At 41.5% G+C, this 23,074-nt stretch overlaps 3 protein-coding genes across 3 annotated transcripts; 2 read left to right on the top strand and 1 right to left on the bottom strand.

Moving 5' to 3' along the window:
- The first annotated feature begins 2,032 nt into the window (after positions 1 to 2,032).
- LOC134194788 (eosinophil peroxidase-like) lies at positions 2,033 to 5,131 on the top strand. The gene is made up of 4 exons (XM_062663758.1): positions 2,033 to 2,133; positions 2,414 to 2,497; positions 2,586 to 4,664; positions 4,726 to 5,131. The coding sequence occupies exons 2-4, from the start codon at positions 2,434 to 2,436 to the stop codon at positions 4,878 to 4,880; spliced, it is 2,298 nt and encodes a 765-aa protein (XP_062519742.1). The 5' UTR covers positions 2,033 to 2,133; positions 2,414 to 2,433; the 3' UTR covers positions 4,881 to 5,131.
- Positions 5,132 to 6,974: 1,843 nt separating this feature from the next.
- Positions 6,975 to 22,998, bottom strand: LOC134194480 (F-box/LRR-repeat protein 2-like). Its single transcript, XM_062663412.1, has 15 exons — positions 22,864 to 22,998; positions 22,747 to 22,801; positions 22,449 to 22,523; positions 21,568 to 21,662; positions 21,444 to 21,512; positions 21,023 to 21,118; positions 15,995 to 16,121; positions 15,861 to 15,935; positions 10,990 to 11,120; positions 10,867 to 10,927; positions 10,510 to 10,554; positions 10,333 to 10,389; positions 9,722 to 9,858; positions 8,435 to 8,510; positions 6,975 to 7,376 (listed from the first exon to the last, which is right to left on the bottom strand). Exons 1-15 carry the CDS (start codon positions 22,983 to 22,985, stop codon positions 7,269 to 7,271), a joined length of 1,329 nt encoding a protein of 442 aa, XP_062519396.1. The 5' UTR covers positions 22,986 to 22,998; the 3' UTR covers positions 6,975 to 7,268.
- LOC134194479 (uncharacterized) lies at positions 17,845 to 19,650 on the top strand. The gene has a single exon (XM_062663411.1). The coding sequence runs from the start codon at positions 17,874 to 17,876 to the stop codon at positions 19,506 to 19,508; it is 1,635 nt and encodes a 544-aa protein (XP_062519395.1). The 5' UTR covers positions 17,845 to 17,873; the 3' UTR covers positions 19,509 to 19,650.
- Positions 22,999 to 23,074: the final 76 nt, after the last annotated feature.

The following is a 23,074-nucleotide window of genomic DNA, read 5'->3' as shown; positions in this document are numbered from 1 at the left end:
CAATATCTTCGCATTCACATTCATCGTTCTCGATATATCCGTAGCAGTCATCCGTAAACGCATTGATTCGTTTGCAGTAGGCGGAGCTTAATCCACGGGAACAGGCGCGTGGGCGTTGCACATCACAGAAACATCGCTCGTTCTCGTACAGAAGCGAAGATAACGGAGTAACTTATACCGATCGATTTGTCTTGGTAACATCTACTCATCAAGTTAAGTTCATTTTGTTGGACTTTCCCTCTAATTAATACTGCTTCTAGCTGTCTAGTAGCCCGTTCACACTAGCGTTTGTAAATGTGCCAGCACGGTGCGCCACAGTTTGGTTCGGCTTCACTTCGTAGTGTGAACGCCGGCTGAACCGAACCGAACCAAACCGTGCTAGGCTGGCTCACCTCAAGCTACCGTGCCACCACGGTTCGGATCGGTAATCTAGCGGAAAATCGTCTCTGAGACCTCGGTGTTGTGCGATGGACTACTGAGATGCCAATTAAAACAGGGCAATCGCATCTTGCCTACGATCCATCCCAAGAACTACCCCGGATATGCACAGTTAGCTAAATACACGCCCACTTTCTTTGACTACGCACTCTCAGCGCGCTTTCAGCCTTTGGCAGTGTGAACGCAGGCCAACACGGTTAGCTGACGCGGTTCGGTTCGGTTTGGCTCGGTCATGCTAGTGTGAACAGGCTATAAGACAATATTACTACTTCTAGTCTAACACCAACTGCTCTAGTAGAACAATACCCGGGGTGTGATAGAAAGAACAATATAAATTATTAGACCGTGTCCAAGTTATCTTTGGCTTTGCTTTTACTAGAAGCTAGTAACCATCGGACATGCACAAATTAAGGTTAAAGTTGCCAACAATAGATTGACCACAAGTATGATGAACTTTGTACGTAGTTGAATTAAAGTCCATCCCAAGAATACTTGAGAAAAAACCTGTATCTCCTAAAGTGTACATCCTAGAGAGTTGATCCACTATGCATTGGAAAGCTCACAAGGAGGAGGTTCCAGATCAGTTAATGAATACTGTGATTGGTTTTATGACACAATTAGTAACTTCCTGTATGACAAAAACTTGGCTCTGCCCTACTCTTGCATTTACAGCAGGTGTCTGATAACTTCAAAGTCACCGCTATAACGCCCACTACCTGAAAGCTGACGTGACCTACTTTGAACTATAAATTGACAAGCAAAACAGCTGTAGCTAGCAAGCTTATATAGTTGAAGCATTGGTTGAATCTTTACACGTAAGTTCATATATATAGCTAAACATTTCTGTACTGGAACCGTTTATTCCGTATATCTATTAAACGCAGTTCCCACGTATCCTCCTTATCAGGTATGCATACAGTATGTTCAAATACCTGTATCTTCCAACAAGAGAAAGACAACAACAGCAACAAAAATAGCAGCCAGGATCAAACCAGCACAGGCACAAGCACCGAGTTCTAAGAAAACCCAAGTTTCTCAAATCCAGTTGGGACCTCATTAGCATAACGTTTTGGCAAGCTTCCTGTTGTTACCATCATAATCCACCGAGAATGACGCACTACATACAATTACAACCATAGGGTTTTACACATGTACATATGTTGCACACAAATGTTCAAATCCAGGTGTTTGGACAATATCCAACAGTCAATAGACACCCTACTAGTCTTACTCCAGTCTCTAGTAGGGTCAAGCTACTAGATAGTCAACACTATAGTGTACTCTAGAGATTGTACGTGATCGACTCCAGCTGGAGTGTACCCTAGAAAGTCAATTAACTGCAACTGTATATAGTCAGACAGGAAGTGATATCTATCAGCAGGTAAATGAGACACAAAGGTCACTCACTCTACATCTAGGCTAGATGGCAAAATAGAATTTGTATTTGTAATTAGAAGGTAAGAGGAAGGGCGCGGTAATAGCAACCGGCCGCTCCTTACGCCTCGAATCCTTTCAAACTGCCTAAGTTGGCAGTTCCTTCGTTCTGATTGGCCGAGCTACCCAACGCCCTACCACACCTGTTAATCTCGTGGTCCGCTACACAAGCATCAATCAATTGAACTGCTGCAGTTCAGTTCACTTCACTTCATTTCTGCTCTCTCTCTTGTTGGCAAAGCAGCAGACTACTAGTTGCAAGTAAGCGTAGAGCACTCTGACTCACTGGCTTTCATCTCTTGCATCTTGTTGTTGTTGTTGTTGTCGTCGTTGTTTGGGTTTCATCGAGTTACATCCACGATCGGCAAACACTGTAACGCGTGGCATGATTCAGTACTATACTGTTTGGTCGACTTGTGCGGGTAGAATTGCGTGCTATTCGTCGGTAGAGTTGACACATCCGCAGTCCACAAACACAAGCCCCTTAGACGGTCGCCATTCTTGTAGCTGCTCATTCTGATTTCCTTCTTTCTACTTTCAGGAGAATAACATCTCAGTAAGATGCAAGTCCACGCGTCGCTAGCGCTGCTTGCTAGTCTGCTTTGCCTGTCGATTTCTCTGACAAGTAAACGTTTCCTGCAGACTTCCGCGTTCCGTTGTTGGGTGTGATTGCTAATTGACTTTGTATGTTTTTGTGTGTAATTTCTAAATAGCTTCAGCCATGCCACAGTCAATGTCTGAGGCTGAACAGATGAAATGGGATCCCACCAGTGCAAGCGAAGCGTTACAATTTTGCCAAAATGTAGGTCTAGTAGGAAAGACACACACAAGTCGGAGCTTGCACAAAGCTTTCCGTCAACCGAGTGAAGACGGCAAAATGATTGCTACGGATGCTCTCAAGTTTGAGAGTAATGCACTATCGATGGCCAAGAAAAAAACAACAGTGAAGTCTTATCTCGATCTTGCGGGAGCGTTGGGTTCAGCCGACGTTGCGTACCTGCATAAGACTGACCTTTTTGTGACCGGTGAAGTAGACTGCTCTCGTATTCCGGACGTTGATACGTTCCGTTCCTACAACGGCACTTGCAACAACTTGAGATTCACCACGTGGGGAGCTCGAGAGGCTCCTCTTCTGCGCTTGCTGCCCTCTGCCTACGGAGGAATGGGATTCAATGAGCCTGTGACAGAACGTAACGGGAAATTGCTTCGAAGCGCTAGGGAAATTAGCAATGTTCTTCACATTGACAAACCTGTCAACGACAATGATCACAGTTACCTATTGATGCAGTGGGGTCAGTTCTTGGATCACGATCTTGACTTATCTCCCGAGTCACCTGATGGAGAAGACTGTGCTCTAGATTGTAACAATGAGGAATCGCCCTGTTTCAACATCCCTGTGCCTGACAATGATCCCATCTTTACTGGTGCATTCGATCGTGAATGTATTCCTTTTGTCCGATCTGCTCCAACTGACCAACAGTGTGAAGGATATGTATTCCCTCGTGAGCAGTTTAATGAGATCACATCATATATAGATGCATCCAATGTTTATGGGTCAGATGAGGGTCTCGCTGACGAACTTCGTGCATTTAGCAATGGTCGTATGAGGGTGTCCTTTGCCAACAACCTTCCTTTTGACTTCAGCTGTGTGAGGACAGATACATGTGCATGCAGTGGTACATTCCCCATCTGTTTCAAAGCTGGTGACATTCGAGTGTCGGAGCAGATATTCCTGTCTGTCATGCACTCACTGTGGGTGCGAGAACATAATCGCATCGTGGGTGTGATAAAGCGATTGAATCCAGGATGGACAGATGAAAGACTCTACCAGGAGACACGGAAAATCATAGGTGCTCTGCATCAGAAAATAGTGTACACCGAATATCTTCCAGAGCTCCTAGGACGGTTTGTATTTGCACGAATTGTACCAAAGTATCGTGGCTATGATGAGTTCGTGAATGGTGGAATTCTAAATGAGTTTTCCACGGCTGCATTTCGTCAAGGTCACAGCCAGTTGCGAAATAACTTAGCTCGTCTTAGAGATGACTACTCTACTATTGATGAAATTACTTTCAGACAAGCCTTCTTCCAACCTGGACATTATATTTTTGAACAAGGCAACCCTCAGAATGCGTTCACTGATAACTTCCGGCCATTCGTGCTTGGTCTCCTTAACCGAAATTCACAACAAGTTGATCGATTTGTGTCTGAAGAGCTCACAAACCACTTGTTTGAACCAGTTGATGATGCCGGAAGACCAACAGGTCCTGGTCTTGATCTGGCAGCCTTAAACATTCAACGAAGTCGCGATCATGGCTTGCAAGCATATACAGCATATGCTGCATTTGCTGTGACCAGGCTGTGTGAATTAGGTGTTCCAATACCAAACCCCGTTATAAGTAAGGAAAACATGGACTTGATTTTAAGAGTCTATACCTCAATTGACCAGTGCGATCTGTGGGTGTGCGGTATAATGGAGACAGCACTTGACCTGGCATTGCCCAGTTCACAACACACTGGAGGGCAACTAGGACCAACCTTTTCCATCATCATTTCTTCACAATTCATTCGTGCTCGCGATGGTGATAGGTTCTACTATGAAAATCCAGGTGTTTTCACTGAAACACAGTTGGCTGCCATCAACAGAGTGACAATATCCTCAGTGCTTTGTTTCAATGCAAAAATGCCCACTATTCAGCCTGCAGGGTTCCGTACACCAATAAATGGAAATGAACGAATCACATGTGCCAAAGTGACAGAGAATAACTGCTTGGATATTTCACCTTGGAGCGGTCAGTCTCAAGTTAGTAGTGAGTGTACAAACGTGATGTTAATGTGTTCTATCGTTTACAGAGCATTCATGTGAAGACCGATGGAGTGAATACTTCTGCACACTGTTCAAGCTCATTGGTGGATGTTATTCAACCCACTATCAATCCACTCTGCATGTGAGTTCTTTCTGCCCCAAAACGTGTGGGCTCTGCACTCCAAAGAAGATCTGCTTTTAAAGACTAGTGTCGTGGCAGTTAGTGACTTGGTGTTAGTGTCTGGGCATCATAGTATGCTCTGTGTGTGTTGTGGACAGACTCCAGTTTGTCTGTATGTGTGCACTTGCTGGTGTTTGGTTGTTGAGAAATGTCTCACTGATAATTGACAGATGGATGTGTGCACAACTGAATGTCTACACAATTATTGTTCTGTATTGAGTGTAGCTGCTGACAAATACAAATAAACGCAATTCATTCTTGCACAAGTTGAACTGCTTGTTTTCAGCGACTACCACAAATGCCACAAAGTCAAATTTGTGTGATTCTCATCCCACCTTGGGATTAGGAGTATCCTACTAAGAATCAGTAGTACAATAGAAAACTACCTTGTTACAGTGCTGTGCTTTGAATTGAGTTTCTGCGATGCGTATTTTAGTGAGAGTCTGCTCATCAACATAACACTTCGCTGTGCACTACTGACAGTTCGTATAATTATGAAACAAGAGACTGAGAGGTTCCTGCACCATCAAGTATTTCATCTGCACTACAATTTTAGTTGTACCTTTTCAAAAGTGGCATAGCCAGCACTAGGCTTGGCCAGCGATCAGTCATCAAGACAGTTTAGTTTTGTAGAGAAATTCATTGTTAGGAATGTGTTGCTGCTGCTATGAAAATTAGCCGTGTTCTAATGCTCTGTGTTGTCACTGTCAATGTGACATGTTACATTTTACTTGAGTTTCAGCCACTAAATCAGACGACCTCACTGAGCACAATATCCCAGTTGAGGTAAGATTATGCACTTTTCTAGCCCCTCCCTATTTTGAGCGAACATCTCAGTTATGTGTATAATACATTCAAATTCGTAAACCGTCTTGAACCAAAAAAATTAGTACAAAAGACCATCTGACACAACACCCTGAGGGCAAGATCCTACCTACTACTGCTACTATCTAGTAGAAGCCCCCAGCAGTCACCATTACAAACAAGCCAACGGACAAGCAGAGAGACAGACAAACATACATACATGCATACATACATACATACATGATGATGGCATGTCCACTGCTGCGATGAAGACTATCTAACAGTGTCCTTTGTGCCTCATGTGAGATAAAAGTCTGGCCCTAGATCGACATTGCAGCTGACAAGTTGGACAAACAAGAGAACCAGTGGTGTAGTGAGCCGGACACTGTATATTGTTTTTACAGCGTTTTCCCTTGACTTGTGCAGCCCTAATTCGTTCATCTTCAAACTGTTTCAGTGACACATTGCAGCAACGTCTCCAAGTGACTCTATCTGTGGCAAGTTTCTCAAAATTGTGATGGTACCAAAACAGACACTGCAGAAAACCTGCACATTGAATAGATTTAAGTGATCCACTCTCTCATCCTAAACATATGAATGATTCACTGGGGCAAGAATTGCAATGAGTGAACCCATACGTCAGGATGCAGGTGATTTGTCAGGAGCACCTATGTGAGTCCCTTGCAACTGCCATTGGAGAATATCACCAATACTCTCACAAAGAGTTCTCTTAACCGTTGAACCATGAACCATGGTCTCATCCGCATCAGAGAACAGAACAAACTCAAGCCTCAAGACTACAGGCTATGAGCAAGGCGGCACAAGCTTTATGGTGGCCTGAACTTGCCATGTCATGGTGCTGTCTTTGGGAATCTGGAGCACATACAGACAGACATACATACAGACAGACAGATTGCTTTATTGATTTTAAACTTTAAAGATACAACAAGCAAATCTTAAAAAGTAAACAAATCCACCTCAGTCCATTACTCTGTTCATCAATTCAGACCTAATGGATTAAAAACTGAATATCCGTATCTCTAAATTTGTCTATCTCTACTTGACCGTGTGAGAGGCAAGATAGTTTTCGTAAGATCACTTGGCTGTTACATGTCTGTAATAGAACAGAAAGGCATCGTCTCCAGTCAGTGAGAAATTCTACTGCTGTTTCGGTATCTCCAATAGCTTTTGAAACTGCCTTTTTGCCAGTTCATGCAGAAACCATTCTGCCGACTGACCTCGGCAACCAAAATATTCAAAAACTAGACAGACAGACAGACAGACAGAGACAGACAGACAAACAGACAGACAGACAAATTGGACAGGTAAGATGACTACATTTGCAATGCCACTATAAAGCACATGCCAGATTGTAGACATTTGTATTAGATTTGAGGCAACTTCAACATTGAAATTCAGTTTACACTATTGTAGTCAAATGCATACTAATTCCTTAATAGTGATTTTCACAACTAAAATTTCACATTTACTCCCTCATCATAAATATGTTGTCCCACCTCTCTTATATCATCCATGCTGTTAGCCTACATGTAATTACACATTCTGGTTACGGTCAGTCGACTGTCTTGTCATGAACATATCTTGCTAAATAATCACACAGCAGCGACACGGTCGCCTTCCACTGCTGGCCACTTGTTGTGGCGGTGTAGCAGGTGCAAAGTATGCATGCACCTTTAATCCAGGCAGATGATTCTACACACAAATCAAATTGTTAGTCAAAATTTCAAAAATTTATTAATCTTTACCACGACAATCTAGTAAATTACAAGTGTGAGAATACTAAGTGTGGCAATGCACACAGCAAAAGACTACCTGATAATCAAAGTTGAGTAAATACTCATAACATATGATTGGTGTGTTTAACAATCTTAATTAATATATGGTAATTTAATAGTGTTGTGATTGGTCATTACTGGAATTGCATAGTCGCGTGACCAATACATAAGCAGTTTCTTTCAAATTCAAAGCTATCTCTGTTCACTTTTCTACCTGTTTACTAAAGTAAGAAACAAGGTCAGAGTCTAAAGCTCGGTTCGCCGTACAACGCTGGTACAGCATCCTGCGAGCATCCTAGATGCTGAAAAAAACGCTCACGTGAGCGTCAGCAAAGACGCTGGCGCTGTACCATTCACATTATTGCGTCTGACGAGCGTCCATCGCACAAAGAACACACTGCAACAGTGGTCTGGCACTGCAAAGTAACCACCTGTGTACAATGTACTTGCGACAAACTTGGACAATGTCGTTTTGCTTTTGTTGCTGCTGTGCCGTAGTCTCAAGCGTTTTCTTTCATCCTTAGGTCCTTGTAATCCTTTGACTAAACTCGCCAAACGCAAGGAAAACCACACACACACCCAATGAAAACTTCCATCGACAAATCAATGATCGATGCCAGTGAATGAATAGAATATCCGGGATACGTCCAGTTGCTCTGACTGACTTTCAATTGGTTGAAAATGAGCATGTGATGTCATTGGACGCTGACTCACTTCCGGCTAGAACGATCGATTAGAAATTTTCTCTATTCCAGCATCGCGGACGCTAACATGTTCACAGTGTGACGCTTACGCTTGCTCATCGTCAGCGTCCAGGACACTCACACGACGCTTGTCCCAGCGTCGTACTATGAACCAGGCTTAATGCTGAAAATGGCATTAACACTACATGTGAACCTACAAACTGGTATGTGTAACCTACTGGTAGACCAACACTCAACATTAAAAAGTCAAATTACAGACACAACTACTGACCCTCAGTCTCCTGATTCCAGCTCTCGTGATTAACTGACAGTCATACAATTCAATTCTCTCCAAGGCCTGACACACCCTAAAGACACACAAACACTAGGAAGTCAATATTATCACGGCAACAATCAATTCATTTAGCATCATAACATAGCCACACAACAGTTGGCATCATGTACAAGTTGACACATACAGTAAGCCTAAACCAAGTTTCAGTCACAACACATAAGCTGTAATGAAAAAGTGGCTACTTGTTTGATACATTGTGGTGGTGTAGCCACTTGTGTAGCTACTGGTGTAATCACAGTTGTAACTGCTGGTGTAGTCACTGTTGTACACAGTGGTAACAGTCAAAGGTCACCCAAAACTACAAGAGAAGTCAACGGCTACAAACCAAGCTGACCACATTCTGATGTTTTGTTTCTATTTGTAGAATCCTCTGAATGAAGATTATGAGCAATTAGTAAAGGATGAGTGACAAGATATCAAGCAATAAAATCAATATTAATTAATCAATATTAATCAATCAATCAATCAATCAATCAATCATCACATGTCTTTGTACTAGAAAATTTACATGATATCCAATAACAATCAATATATCTATCTACCAATCTATCAACTGATGGGTGGATCAATCAATTAATAACTTAATCTTTCATTCTAATGTCAACCTTAATTAATCCTTTCACATTCAGACCTCATTATTCCCACGCATTTGCGTTTGTCCCACCACTTTTGTTGTCACACCACTTTTGTTGTCCCACCAGTTTTGTTGTCCCACCAGTTTTGTTGTCCCACCAGTTTTGTTGTCCCACCAGTTTTGTTGTCCCACCAGTTTTGTTGTCCCACCACTTTTGTTGTCCCACCACTTTTGTTGTCCCACCACTTTTGTTGTCCCACCACTTTTGTTGTCCCACCACTTTTGTTCCCCCCTCCCCCGTGTTTCTGTCCAACTAAATTGGTTTCAGGTGTACGTACCTTGTCAGAAAGTCAGAGTGTTGGATTATGGGTGTAAAAATTATGAGATTTGACTGTATTAAACTTGCCTTTACCACTTTTTTGTAATATCCTTAATACCGGGGGGGGGAGGGGGGGACCTATACACAAACTACTCAACCCGTCAGCAGTCCAATAGCTGGCCTGTTTCTCATGACTGTCAACAGCTGCCACTAGGTATGTCATGTGGGTTGTGTAATATTATACTGAGTAGTCAAACTCATGCCTGAGAACCAAGCAGACCATTCTCTGTTTTTAAAAGTGATGAATTGGTATGGCACTTTAATCACTCACATAAGCTGTTCTAGTGCAAAGTCTGTGATGAGGGGGCAGTTGTCCAGTTCAATGATTCTTAGATTTTCCGTTGCACATACTCCAAGGGATAATGACCGAATGCCTTCATCAGTCAGTAACTCACAATGTGAAAGACTCTAACAAACAAAAATGAGCATGTTAGATGCAATAAATAGACTAGAGTGTACACACTGCCTGCCTGCCTGCCTGCCTGTCTGTTTGTCTGTCTGTTTGTCTGTCTGTCTGTCTGTCTGTCTGTCTGTCTGTCTGGCAGTCTGTCTGTCTGTCTTTCTGTCTGTCTGTCAATACATATATTTAAAATTTCAACACTATTACATTCTAAATGGTTCCAGCAAGGAAAAGGAAAACATGCTACAAAAATGTCCAGCAACCCTTACGGCCACTTACTACATAGGACGATTAAATAACTGTACGCTATAAGCAGTACAACTGTTCTTGCTAAAAGAAAGTCTACATAGTTTTCTTGAGAGCACTTGTGCGTTGCATCTCTGTCTGTCCGTCTGTCTGTCTGTCTGTGTCCAATGCATACTCGTCAACATATCATCTACCAATTTCCTCATCTGTTATACAACACTGCATGTACCACTGACCAGATGTTCTATTCTTGGACAGTTGGTTCCAAGATATGTAAGAACATTGTCTGTAATCTACACATATAACAACACGATCAAGCACACATCTACACAAAATGCACACACACACACACACACACACACACACACACACACACACACACACGAGCATACAAACAGCACAGACATACTTACCAGAACACACTCCTCTAAATCCATCCTCATCAACTGTGTGCAACCCTATAAACATCAAAACTTGTCAGCCAATTTTTACGCAAGTGCAGCATGTGCACACACACACACACACACTTGTGCCAATATACACCAAATCTTGTCCCTGTCTGCCCTTCAACCCTCAGTCCATAAAACTAAACGTCATCCCCTTACATTAGTCTAGTCTTCCTATGAGCATTTGTTGGCCAATTCATCATTACTATGCTGTCCATCTGTCTACTTGCTTACCTGTAGTACCAGTCTCTGTTCATGCACATGCAGTAACAAATGCATTTCCTCTATATTGCACAACTCTTCACTCTACTACAACTGCATTACCTGCGCCAACACATTAAAACCGTTATCTGTCATCATGTGACAACCAGCAACTTCTAACACTCTGAAAACCACAGAAACGTCCTTAATTAACGTTGACTCCAAATTACTACAACGAAAACTGACTTGAGACTTGAGCAGTAGTTTCCAAGATGTTTAAGTGACTCGTCGGTTAGTGCTGTACACTGGGAGAGAAAAACCTTTTCCAGCTGATCACAGTTTTGGCAAAGAGACTTCACTCCATTGTCTGTCACCAGCTAAATACAGAATACATACAGATGATGTCAGCGAGCACACTGACAATACAGCACACTGTACAATGTCATGTATTGGGTTATTCTATTGGTAGGATGCATCTCACAATACATAAAACATTTGTATTTAATTAATTACACCATTTAGTAATTATAATTGCTTATTTAGGATCATGACACCCTGAAGTCCTGAAAGTATCTCATCGTGTGCCAGCCGTATTACTTCTGGAATCAGAAGTGCTAGCACCACAATCTGAAGCTTTCCGTCCGGCAATGTTCTATATGTAGCCTTTCATCTGTAGACAAACTCAAATTTTCCTTTACCAGTTGTTGCAATTCTTTCGTGTGGTCTGGAGAAAGCTGTAAATTTACTGATTTTTTGGCCATAGTGTAGCAAGCTGCACCAATTACCACATCTTGCAGTTGTGCTCCTCCAAACCAACATTCACTAAGTGCAGCAACACCATGCGTCATCATCGTCATCGCTGACTTAGCTTGACCGTCTCTTTTGGTGTCACCATTAATGTATTCAATTGTGTAAGAATACTATTCTAATTCTGCAATACAGCGTGCTCTTTTTCCCCATGGGTCTCTCATAGTGTCTATAAACTGGAGTGGTTTATATGATCCGTTCTCTTATACAAAAATGTGCACCCAAAAGATGATGTCAAAATGTCGTATCCCATCACAACAGCCAACTATTCTCTGTCATATGGTGAATACTTCCTTTCTGTCTTTGATAGTACTCTACTGTAATATGCAACTGGTCATCGTCCACATGGTGTGTTTTGTGATAATTCCGCACTAATGCTGACCACCAATGCCAACCATAGATGCATCAGTCGTAATCACAAACGTGTTGTCTATCGACGGATGTATCAGCACCAGTACAGATGACAACTTAATGTTTCAAAGTGCGAAAACCATTTTCGCATTCTGGCGACCACTGAAACTTCCTATCACCCTCCAACAGTGATGATAGCAGTTTAGCAATAGTTGCATAGTGTTGGATGTGTCGATGATAAAATCCTATCATACACGTGTCATGTACAAGTAAAATTCTCACTTCCTTTGTTGAGCTAGACGTAGAGATTTTGGCAATAGCTGATGTCTTCTCATCGTCAGGGCTAATTCCTTCCTCAAAGACATGAAATCCACAAAATGTAACTTCTGACATCACAAACTTACACTTCTTCCCATTGATATGTATGTAATCTGTGTTTCTCAATGTCTGAAAAATTTGTTCTAGTCGTTCCAAATGTGAACTAAATGATGTAGATATTGCACAAACATCATCCATCTCTATAGCACCAATTGTAAGGGAGTCATATGTCCCAACACAGAAGACAACATATCGTTCTAGAAAACGTCGTAGGTGCTCCTTTCAACCAAAACGCATTCTATTAAATTCCCAGAGTCCTGATTGGGTTTGAAACGCTGTTTTGTCTTTTTTCTTCCTCAGCAATAGGAATCTGGTAATGTCCATGAGCTATAGGTCTATGATACTGAGATTCAAGCTCCAACCAAAGAGATTCCACTACTTCGAGTAAATCACCAGTTGGGAATGCATGTGTCCTTCGTCTTTGAATTCAAAGCTCTATAGTCTATACACAGACATAGACTTTCATTCTTTCCTGACCAGACAAATATGTCGAGGTTGATGGACAAATCACTCCTTTTTGATGTAATTGTTGTACCTCATCCTAAATCTCAACTTTCCATCTAGTAGGCAGCCTTTGGGAGGCAACAACTAATCGACATATTAGTCGTAAGAGGAATATTGTAGAAGTTGAGACATCCACAACTACAACAAATACCCCACCAGCTGCAGACCACTTCCTACCAAAGAACCAAAGCAGAGAATTGCAGATGCATGTCGCAAATCTCACTGTGTGAAGGAAGTTGAGAAATTTAAGAATCAACGAGACGAATGACATGCTAAGCAGGTTGCATGATGTTGCATGTACAACACAGAAGAGACTTAATTAAAGCTTATGGCAGGAACAGTAATAATCCTAATTATGAGCTTATTCAGATGATTAGGGAGTATAGACAACAGATTGATGTTAGACATCTTCAGACGTCAGAACTGATTAGCAACCATCCTATTTGTGTCTCTGTTCCCAAGTGTCCTTTGAACAGAAACGAAAATTATCAGCAAAAAGGATATCAACGTGGTCACAATGCCAGACAAAGAAAACACAGTCATCCATGAATGCAAATTAAAAGTTGACTTGACGAAGCTTCTAGAAAACCATCAGTTTAGATTCGAGTTCTCATTTGCCGAAAATGCAATACACGATGGTTTACAGATTTACAGATATACAAACAATATTCGATGGGGACAGCCACGTGTGTTGCATACAGTCAAACTGGCAGCGACAAGATGTGGAGACTTTCATGGAAAGAATCAGGATTGTAGCAAAGGAATCTACATAATGGCAGCTCAGAATGTTTTCCGGTTGGCTGAACTTCCAAAGAACAAATCAAAGGATCTCATGCACAGTCAGCTGCAGTTTCTTCAAGATTTACAATGAAAGTGTCTGATTTGCTGAATGAGATGACGCTCTCCGTTTTGGAGGATGCAAATCAAGCTGTCCAAGTTGTTGGTGCAAGGAGGAGATTGTTCACAATGTTCCTGACATGTGGGCGCAAGAGGGTCTGAGTACAAGGCTAGTTTTCAGGTGGTGACGAAGTCAGTGGGAATGAAGACTCGATAGAAGTTTACGTTTCCTGCATTGATTTATGTGTTGACCCATTGAGAGCAATGTGAGCACCGATGGAGACTCACACGATTGATGAATTTGTCAGGAACTTCGTTAGCATTGTGTATACTTGATGAATATGTCTCAAAACTCATTGTACAGTGCCTGAGTAGTTACAAGATTCAAAAGGGCACTTTTCCATTGCGATAGTTAGCACACGAGTCAAGTAGGCAAGTCAAACACAGAGATCCGTTTTGAAACGGCCTCATCACATCCAGGCCAGTCTGTCTGTCTGTCTGTCTGTCTGTCTGTCTATCTGCCTATCTGTCTGTCTGTCTGTCTGTTTGTCAATACATATATTTCAACACATCAACTATAATACATATCAGCAAAAGGCAAAAAGTAAAGTTTGCAAGCTACATGAAATACACATATGTGTACACATAGCAGATAAATAATTATGCGACTACCCAGCATAATTTTTTAGTTGCTATGTGTACACATATGTGTATTTTCATGTAGCTTACAAACTTTACTTTTTTGCCTTTGCTGGTATGCATTATAGTTTTATAGTCTGTCTGTCTGTCTGTCTGTCTGTCTGTTTAAAGTATTTCGCTGTGAAGGACTGGTTCATCATAGAAGTTTAGGATGTGTACAAGTAGAGGATCTGTAACAATAAAATAATCTGTCTGTCTGTCTTTCTGGAGTGAGTGTCTGTCTGACCTTCACCCTCCCCATCAAACAGAACCAAGACATCAATACATCAATACTGAAGACTGTCCAGACATTACAATGTTTGATCCAAATACTGGACAGAATTTGGATCTTGATGTGTCCCTGGCTCATCCGTGGAGTCAGGACATTATTAGGAGGGCTAGCAAGGAAAATGGTCATGCTGCCATGACAAGAGAAGAAAAGAAAATGAAAAAATATTCAGAAGAGCTTGTTCCAAAAGCATATGTATCAAGATGTGTTCCTCTTGTGATAGAACATTTTGGGAGGTGGGGCACAAAGGCAGAGAATTTCTTGCAGCATTTGTCACAACAGTCAGCAAATCCAGAAGCCAATTTTAATGCTTCCATGTTCATGTCGTATTGGAGAAAAAGATTTTCTACAATTCTGCAAAGATGCAATGCCAAAGTTATCCTTAGAAAACTTTCAAAACTGTCACCTAATCATGGTGATTTAGATAGATTATTTGATTTTGACATTCAAAATCAAGTCCATTAGTTAATGACTTTGTTGTTTGCAAGAACTGATTTGTATTTAAAGAAATCCTAGCATATGTACAAGTAGAATCTGTACGAGAATAAATTATCTGTCTGTCTGTCTGTCTGTCTGTCTGTCTGTCTGTCTGTCTGACTATCACTCAGCAAACTAACTACCTCAACATCAACTTATTCTTCTCAAACATCAAACACTCACAAACAGAAAACTGGTGATCTGTGACCAAAACTAAGCAGTAACAAGGAAACAGCTATGTGGCAACACCCTACATAAACCTAATTAGTACAAGCCAAAATAGCTCACCACAAGGAGGAACCATCATACAAATGACCTCAATCACCACCACTCACAACCACTTTCCATTAACACTCCACAACCTTAAGGCACACACAAACAAACATACCCTTAAACTCTGGATATAAATACACACACCATAACCCACAAGCACACCTGCTTCCCTAACAAATTACATTGGAAATACACCATCAATTCTGTAGCACACAAATGCATGTTTTAAATACACACACACACACACACACACACACACACACACACACACACACACACACACACACACACACACACACACACACACACACACTCACACACACACACACACACACACACACACACACACACACACACACAGCTGTTTTATATATAATCACAAGCCTCCACTAACACCTCCACTACATCTGCCATTTCATTGCAGACTGTGGATTTCCACATTCATTATCTCATTAAATGTTATTAAATTGTAATTCATTTCTAAGTTTCTCATCAAGATAAGATCATTTGTGTAAACTCTTACTCTACAGCCGCTGAAATTCGCTACGTGTAACTTCCTGCATCTCTCAACTAAATCACAAATAGCTTCATCGTTTATCTAGAATACAACATAAACACTGTCATGTGAGAAACAAGTTAAGGGTCACAAAGACAAACATTTGGACATCCTTGCAGTACTATTGTGTGGAGATTGACGGCTCCTTCTGCTATTGCCTTGATGCCTTTAGGAGAGATTTGTGAGCACCAGGCAAGCTTTAGTATAGACAGATGAGGACAGCCAACTCTAAATACCAAATGTCAATGTAGGTACAACAGTCTAGAAAACAAGTGAACAGGAAAGAAACAAGCTGGTAGATCAACTGAGACACAAATAAACAAACAACAAGCAAGCAAACAGACAGACAGACACACAAACAAACAGACAAACAGACAGACACAGACAGACAAACAAACAGACAGACAGACAGACAGACAGACAGATAATTTGAACACTCGTTTCAAAGGATTTGAAATAGACATTCATGTCATGTCTCGTGGTGAACAATGTCCGTTTCCATACTGTCAGATGTCAGGATCTGTACAGCGTGTTTTAAGCCACATCCGTGATGTTCATGATTCCTCTCTTCTACCGTCATCTTTTATCGACTGTCTTCACCTACGTCAATGCGGCAGCTGTAAAAAGTGGTTTCTGAAACTTGCGCAACACAAGTCAAAATGTCCTGATCGTAAGATGAAACCTGACAAGAACACAAGTCATGAAACGTGTCAAGCAACAGATCAAGATCTCACTGAAAACATGCTAGATGTAGCCCGTAATTTGTCTGAAGATCATACCCATGATCGGGCGCTTTCTGAAGTTCCTTCAGTTCCTGTGGATGATCAAATTTCTTGCAAAGATCAAGCGTGGTCTTTTATACGGGACATCTCGGTAAATGACATTCTTTGTGCTTACCTTCCTCCTATTGTTCGTGGCATTTCACCATCTCTGAAATCGCTATTCCTGGATTGTTGTGATATTTCTTTGACCAAAATCCTTCAAGACCCCAGTGATGATGTTGGCTGGAAACTGTTTCTGTTAATACCCAGGATGATTCTGTGCCATCGTAGAGGAGGTATTTCTGCAATTAGGCAGGCAAGGTCAAAATTTCTTTTGTTTCTCAATTTTCAATGGGAGCAGCTTCTAAGTCTGCAGACATCGTCTTCTCTCAAGCATCCATCAAAGGACTCACAACTCGGTCTGAATCATCAGAAAGCTCTTCGGCTAGTTAGATGTGGAGAACTATCTCGAGCAGCTAAATTGCTTGTGAGCCCTGGTCTTGCTTCTGTTTCTGACGAAACAGTTTTGAAACTTGCTTCCAAGCATCCAACTAGACTAAAAGATGTGTTGTGTTTCGATGACAGTTTGCCTCAACCAATCAATCTTTCTGAATCATTATTCTTTGCTACTCTCACTAAACTTCCAAAATGTTCTGGATCTGGTCCTTCCGGTTGGAACTTTGAACATTTCAAAATATTGGCAAGCAGATCTACTACTGCTGAGAAGTTCTTTGCTGTTTGTGAACAGCTCGCAAGAGGAGACGTTCCAAAGAGTGTTGTAAAGTTACTGTCAGCCTCGCGTCTCATAGCTCTCCCCAAACTCAATGGAGATGTAAGGCCAATCGCTATCGGCGAATGTATTCGACGACTTACTGCCAAAGTTCTGTGTCTTCAAAAGAAGGAGTCTTTTGCTGCCTATTTCTCGCCCCTTCAGCATGGTGTAGCCATTGAGGGAGGATCAGAACTTTTGCTTCACCATCTCAGTGTGCTTGCTGAAGCTCACCCTGACTGGGTTGTTTTAAAGACAGATTTGAAAAATGCTTTCAACTCAGTGGAACGATCCCACTTGTTACCTGAGGTGGCAAAAATATTTCCTGACATTTACCGTCACGTCCATCAAATGTATGCTGAGTTTAGTCCTCTAGTTTTCAACGATGGTCACAAAGCTCACTTGCTGCAATCACAGGAAGGAGTTCACCAGGGCGATCCTCTTGGCCCAATGCTGTTTTCTGTCGCCTTACACCCATACCTTGTGGATCTTCAAGAAAGCCATCCATCGACTAGAGTTCTAGCATACCTAGATGATATGTTTTTCATTGGCCCCTTGGATGATGTTATTACATGCCTGGATGATGTGGAATCCAGTTTGAAGAAAATTGGTCTTAATATTGCTATTGAAAAATGTGAGCTATTTTGCAATGGTCTTACAACACCTCCTTGTCTCAACAGGGCCATTAGAGTTGTATCATCTGGAATTGACATCCTGGGAATCCCTATTGGGCAACAGCAGTATGTCACAGAATCTTGTTTGGACATCGCAAAATCAGGCCAGAGCCTTTGTGAGCAGATTTCATCTCTTAACGATCCTCAATCTGGAATGTTACTACTACGCTACTGTCATGTGCCTCGCATTAATCATATGGCACGGTCAGTGTGTCCTACTCAGCTAAGGTCTGCAGCTAGGTTTCATGATCAGCTGACAAAAGAAACCTTTTTGCAATTGGTTAGTTTTCGCAATATAGAAAATGACCAATGGCTGCAAGCAACTTTGCCCGTTCGCAATGGTGGGTTTGGGATGACATCAATAGAAACAACGTGTCATATTGCATTTGTATCCAGCTGGGCTCACTCTTTAAGTCGTCTTCCTCATTTGTTTGGAGATCTCACTAGTCCAATCAAGAACATCTCTTGTCCAATTCCAAGTTGTACTTCTGTTGGATCCATTAGTCATCAGCTTCATCTCGCTCTACCTGAAGACAAATCTCTAGCTGATCTGATGTGTAACACTAAAAAGTTACAACAAAAATTGAACTTGCAAAGAACTGACAACATTGTATCTTCTATTCTTGCAAACCCTCAATCTAAGCGTTCTTCTGCAAGATTTAGGTCTCTTCAGGGAACAGGAGCAGGTGCGTGGCTTGACTCAATACCACAATCAGCGAAGTTTGCATTAAAGCCTGGCGAGTTTCGTCTTGCAACACGCTTGAGACTGGGTTGTGAAATGCCCTTGGGATCTGTTGTGTCAACCTGTGAATGCGGAAAAGATGTTGACAGAGATGGCTATCACCTTCTAACATGCAAGAGCGGGGGCGGACCTGTCTGGACTCACGAAACACTGTCCAGTGTATGGAGCAGCTGCCTACAACAACTTAAAATGACACACCAAAGGGAACCAAGGAATTGCTACATTAATAGTAATGATAGACCTGATATCATTGCATTTGATGCACAATCTGGTTGCGATATCGAATTGGACATTTCTGTGGCTCACCCATGGGCACAACAGATTCTTTCTCAAGCAGCTTTGGAAGATGGTGCAGCTGCATCCAAAAGAGAGCTTGAAAAGGCACAGAAATATGGTGGTGAGTGGAACATGTGGGGTCGCACCTCTAACTGCATTGCCTTGGTTTTCGAACATTTTGGAAGATGGGGACAAGATGCTGTTGACTTTCTCAATCGCTTGTCACACCAGTCAACAGATGAAGATGGAAGATCAAATGGCAGAGAGTTCAAGACGTACTGGCGTCGCTGTTTATCAATAGCTTTACAAAGATGCAATGCTAATGTTTTATGTAAAAAATTAGGAAGAGTAGTACGATCAAAGGACTCAACTGAACCGTGTTTTGCTAATTAGATAGATTGATAAAGTAGCCCATTATGGGCTCTTAGACTTTGTGATTTTAGTTCTAATTGTCTTAGACTGTAATAGCGATGATGTGTGAAAATATATGTATTGACAGACAGACAGACAGACAGACAGACAGACAGACAGACAGACAGACAAACAGGCAGGCAGGCAGGCAGGCAAACAGACAGACAAACACATAAAGAAACACATATACAGACAAACAGACAGACAGACAGACAGACAGACAGACAGACAGACAGACAGACAGACAGGCAGGCAGGCAGGCAGGCAGACAGGCAGACAAACACATAAAGAGACACATACACAGACAAACAAACAGAGACAAACAAGCAGGCAGGCAGACAAACACATAAGAGACACATAGACAGACAGGCAGACAAACAGACAGATTATTTTATTGTTACAGATCCTCTACTTGTACACATCCTAAACTTCTATGATGAACCAGTCCTTCACAGCGAAATACTTTAAAACTTTAGTGGACTTGGATCTGTACATTAAGTCAAAAAGCTTGTTCATGTCATTCTTTGTTCAGACAGACAGACAGACAGCCTGAGTTCAGTTCATCTGCCCCACAAGTGTGAGCTTAGGGACCGCTACACACATTCGAACAATTGGCCTGACATCCTAGTTTATGACTTGGACAGGATCTAACGTTGAGTTAGACGTGGCACTAGCTCACCCATGGGTATCAGACATCTTACCACGTGCAGCTACAACTGAGGAAAGCGCGGCAATGAGAAGGGAGCAAATCAAGGAAAACAAGTACACCCAGGAACGACTACCCGGTGGATACTCGCCAACTGTCGTGCCTCTTGTATTCGAACATTTTGGCCATTGGGGGGGAGAAAGCGTCTGAGTACTTGAGGGTCCTCTCTGCTTTGTGGAGGTATTACAATGGACGATCTAACATTGCTGAGTTCAAGACACACTGGAGACGACGATTTTCGATCAAACTGCAGCAAAGCAATGCAATGCAAATGTGATCTCTAGGAAGATGGCAGTAATTTCAGCTTGACAAAAATCTTGCAGTGTCCTTGATGAATATCAATTTGTTTTAAACTAAGTGGTTAAATGTATTCTAATCCCCCTATGGGGTCATCTGTTGTAGCCTTAAGTGTTTGTTGTTGATTTAGAGGAACTTTACTTAGAGACTAGCTTTTAAGCTCTTGATGGAAATTTCTTTGGATTTGAAAAATATATGTATTTGACAGACAGACAGACAGACAGACAGACAGACAGACAGACAGACAGACAGACAGACAAAAAGGCAGACAAACAGACAGACAAACAGACAGATAGACAGACAGACAGACAGGCAAGCAGGTAGCCACATAGACAAACAAACAAACAGACAGACAGACAGATACATAGATAGACAGAGAGACAAACAGACAGACAAACAAACAAATCAACATACAAACTAGATATAGAACAAAATAAATAATCAAACAGATACAGACATATCGAAAAATTCAACAAGCATCTTCGCTACGTACCCTAAATTGTAGCAAGTGCTGTCCGTTACGTCTGGACATGATGACAGATTCAATGACTTCAATTTCTGACAATGCACACTCAAATTCACCGCTATTCTAATAGATAAGCAAAACAAGTTACAAGCAGCACACAGAAACCAAAAACGATGACAAACAGCAACAACATAAAAACAGTTGGACAAACACATGACAAACACCACAAACAGACATAACGCGATGACAAATATGATGTCACATGAATAAACAAAGTGGTAATCAATAAAAACAACAAATACAAAATAGTAATGGACAGACACAGTGACATACATCATGGACACTTACATTACATAACAACACAGCATGAACAGATTCATACAGCAACATTAACAGACAAACGCAGCGACCACATGGACAAACACAGCTCACATACATCAAGACCAACCTATCTGTTATCTTAACACAATGTGAGAGATCTAGCTCCTCGATGTTGTTACAATGTTGTGCAAATATTCTAAACAGAAACGTCAGACGACTCGTACATCTACAAACATCAACAAGTGTGCCACCTCAATGCTTCATCGTTTACTGTTTCACAACCTTGTAGACTAAGTTTCTTGAGAAAGCCGCCACAACGTTCTGACATTTTCTCGACTGTGTAATTCTAGTGCAAGAGAAATTGAGAACAAGCCGTTGAAACCAATAAAAAGTAAGAAAATGAGTGAATGAGAGGCAATAGGAATAGACACAATGACGAACAACATTGGTAATAAACAAACACAATGATATACAGAATTGATGATAACAGACAAACACAATGACATACAAGTTGATATACGTGTGTGTGTGTGTGTGTGTGTGTGTGTGTGTGTGTGTGTGTGTGTGTGTGTGTGTGTGTGTGTGTGTGTGTGTAGTACAAACACAATGACAACCACCACTGAATAATGGACAAACACACTGACATACAGCATTGATGATAACGGACAGACACACTGACATACAAGTTGATATATAGTAATGGTACATGCACAATGACAATCAACATTGAATAATGGACAAACACAATGACATACAACATTGAGAACAAACATAAATAAGTAACCCATAAACAGACACAACAAAAAATATCTATAGACAAACTCGATGATAAATCAATCAATAGAAAATATAACAATAACGTTATGGACAAACACAAAGACAAACAACATCTATGAATAACAAGATAATAAATGAGGTTAGAGTGCAGACACACAATAACAAAATTTCTATAAACAAACACGATTGACAAACATTTAACAGACACAGTAAACAAATGCAATAACAAACATAAAAACAACATTTACAAACAGACAAACACAATGACATACAACATCACAAAAAGGCTTTATGGACAGACACCGTGACAGACAATGTCAAAGATGGAACAGAATGGAGACATCAATTGACACACCTGAATCGCTGCTTGGAAGTCTAACAAGTCTATTGTCTGCCAGTTACTGCCGTCAAGCGCCAACACATTCCACAACTTTCAATAAAGCAAACGTCATCAGGCCAACATCACTCCAAACACATCAAAATCAGCCGCAAATTTAACGCGCTCCTAACTCACCAACCCGACGCATAACTCAAAGCGAAAAAAAACAGACCCTAGCACAACAACCGATCTACACGTGGACGACACGACGAACTCGAAACTCGAAAGAGACGCCGAGAAAACGAAACACACGCGACCGGAAGTGCGCAATCACCTTGGACACCTGAGCGCATCGACAGAGCGACACGACGTCCAAAAACGAGAAGATTCTAACAGGAGAAACACGCCAAATGTTTAGAAATGTTTGTATAAGCACGATCAACGTCTGTACCTAAGAATGAGCTCCTTTGGCAGCCGTCTGTTGATGAAACCGTCTTCTTCCCAGCAGGTTGGAGAGGTATGGCCGTTGGCGCTGAGTTGCGATGGTCGAGAGTCTTCTGTTTGCGTGCTCATCTTGTCGGATTGTGGCGTAAACTCCCACTTTTGAGGGACTTCCGGTTGTGGGATGATGTATTTGTTCGCATCATGCCCCGCCTCATTGC

Source organism: Corticium candelabrum, chromosome 19 (assembly GCF_963422355.1).
Source record: "Corticium candelabrum chromosome 19, ooCorCand1.1, whole genome shotgun sequence".
NCBI lineage: Eukaryota > Metazoa > Porifera > Homoscleromorpha > Homosclerophorida > Plakinidae > Corticium > Corticium candelabrum.
Note: the sequence above shows the minus strand (reverse complement) of the source record. Positions and strands in the feature narration are given on the sequence as shown.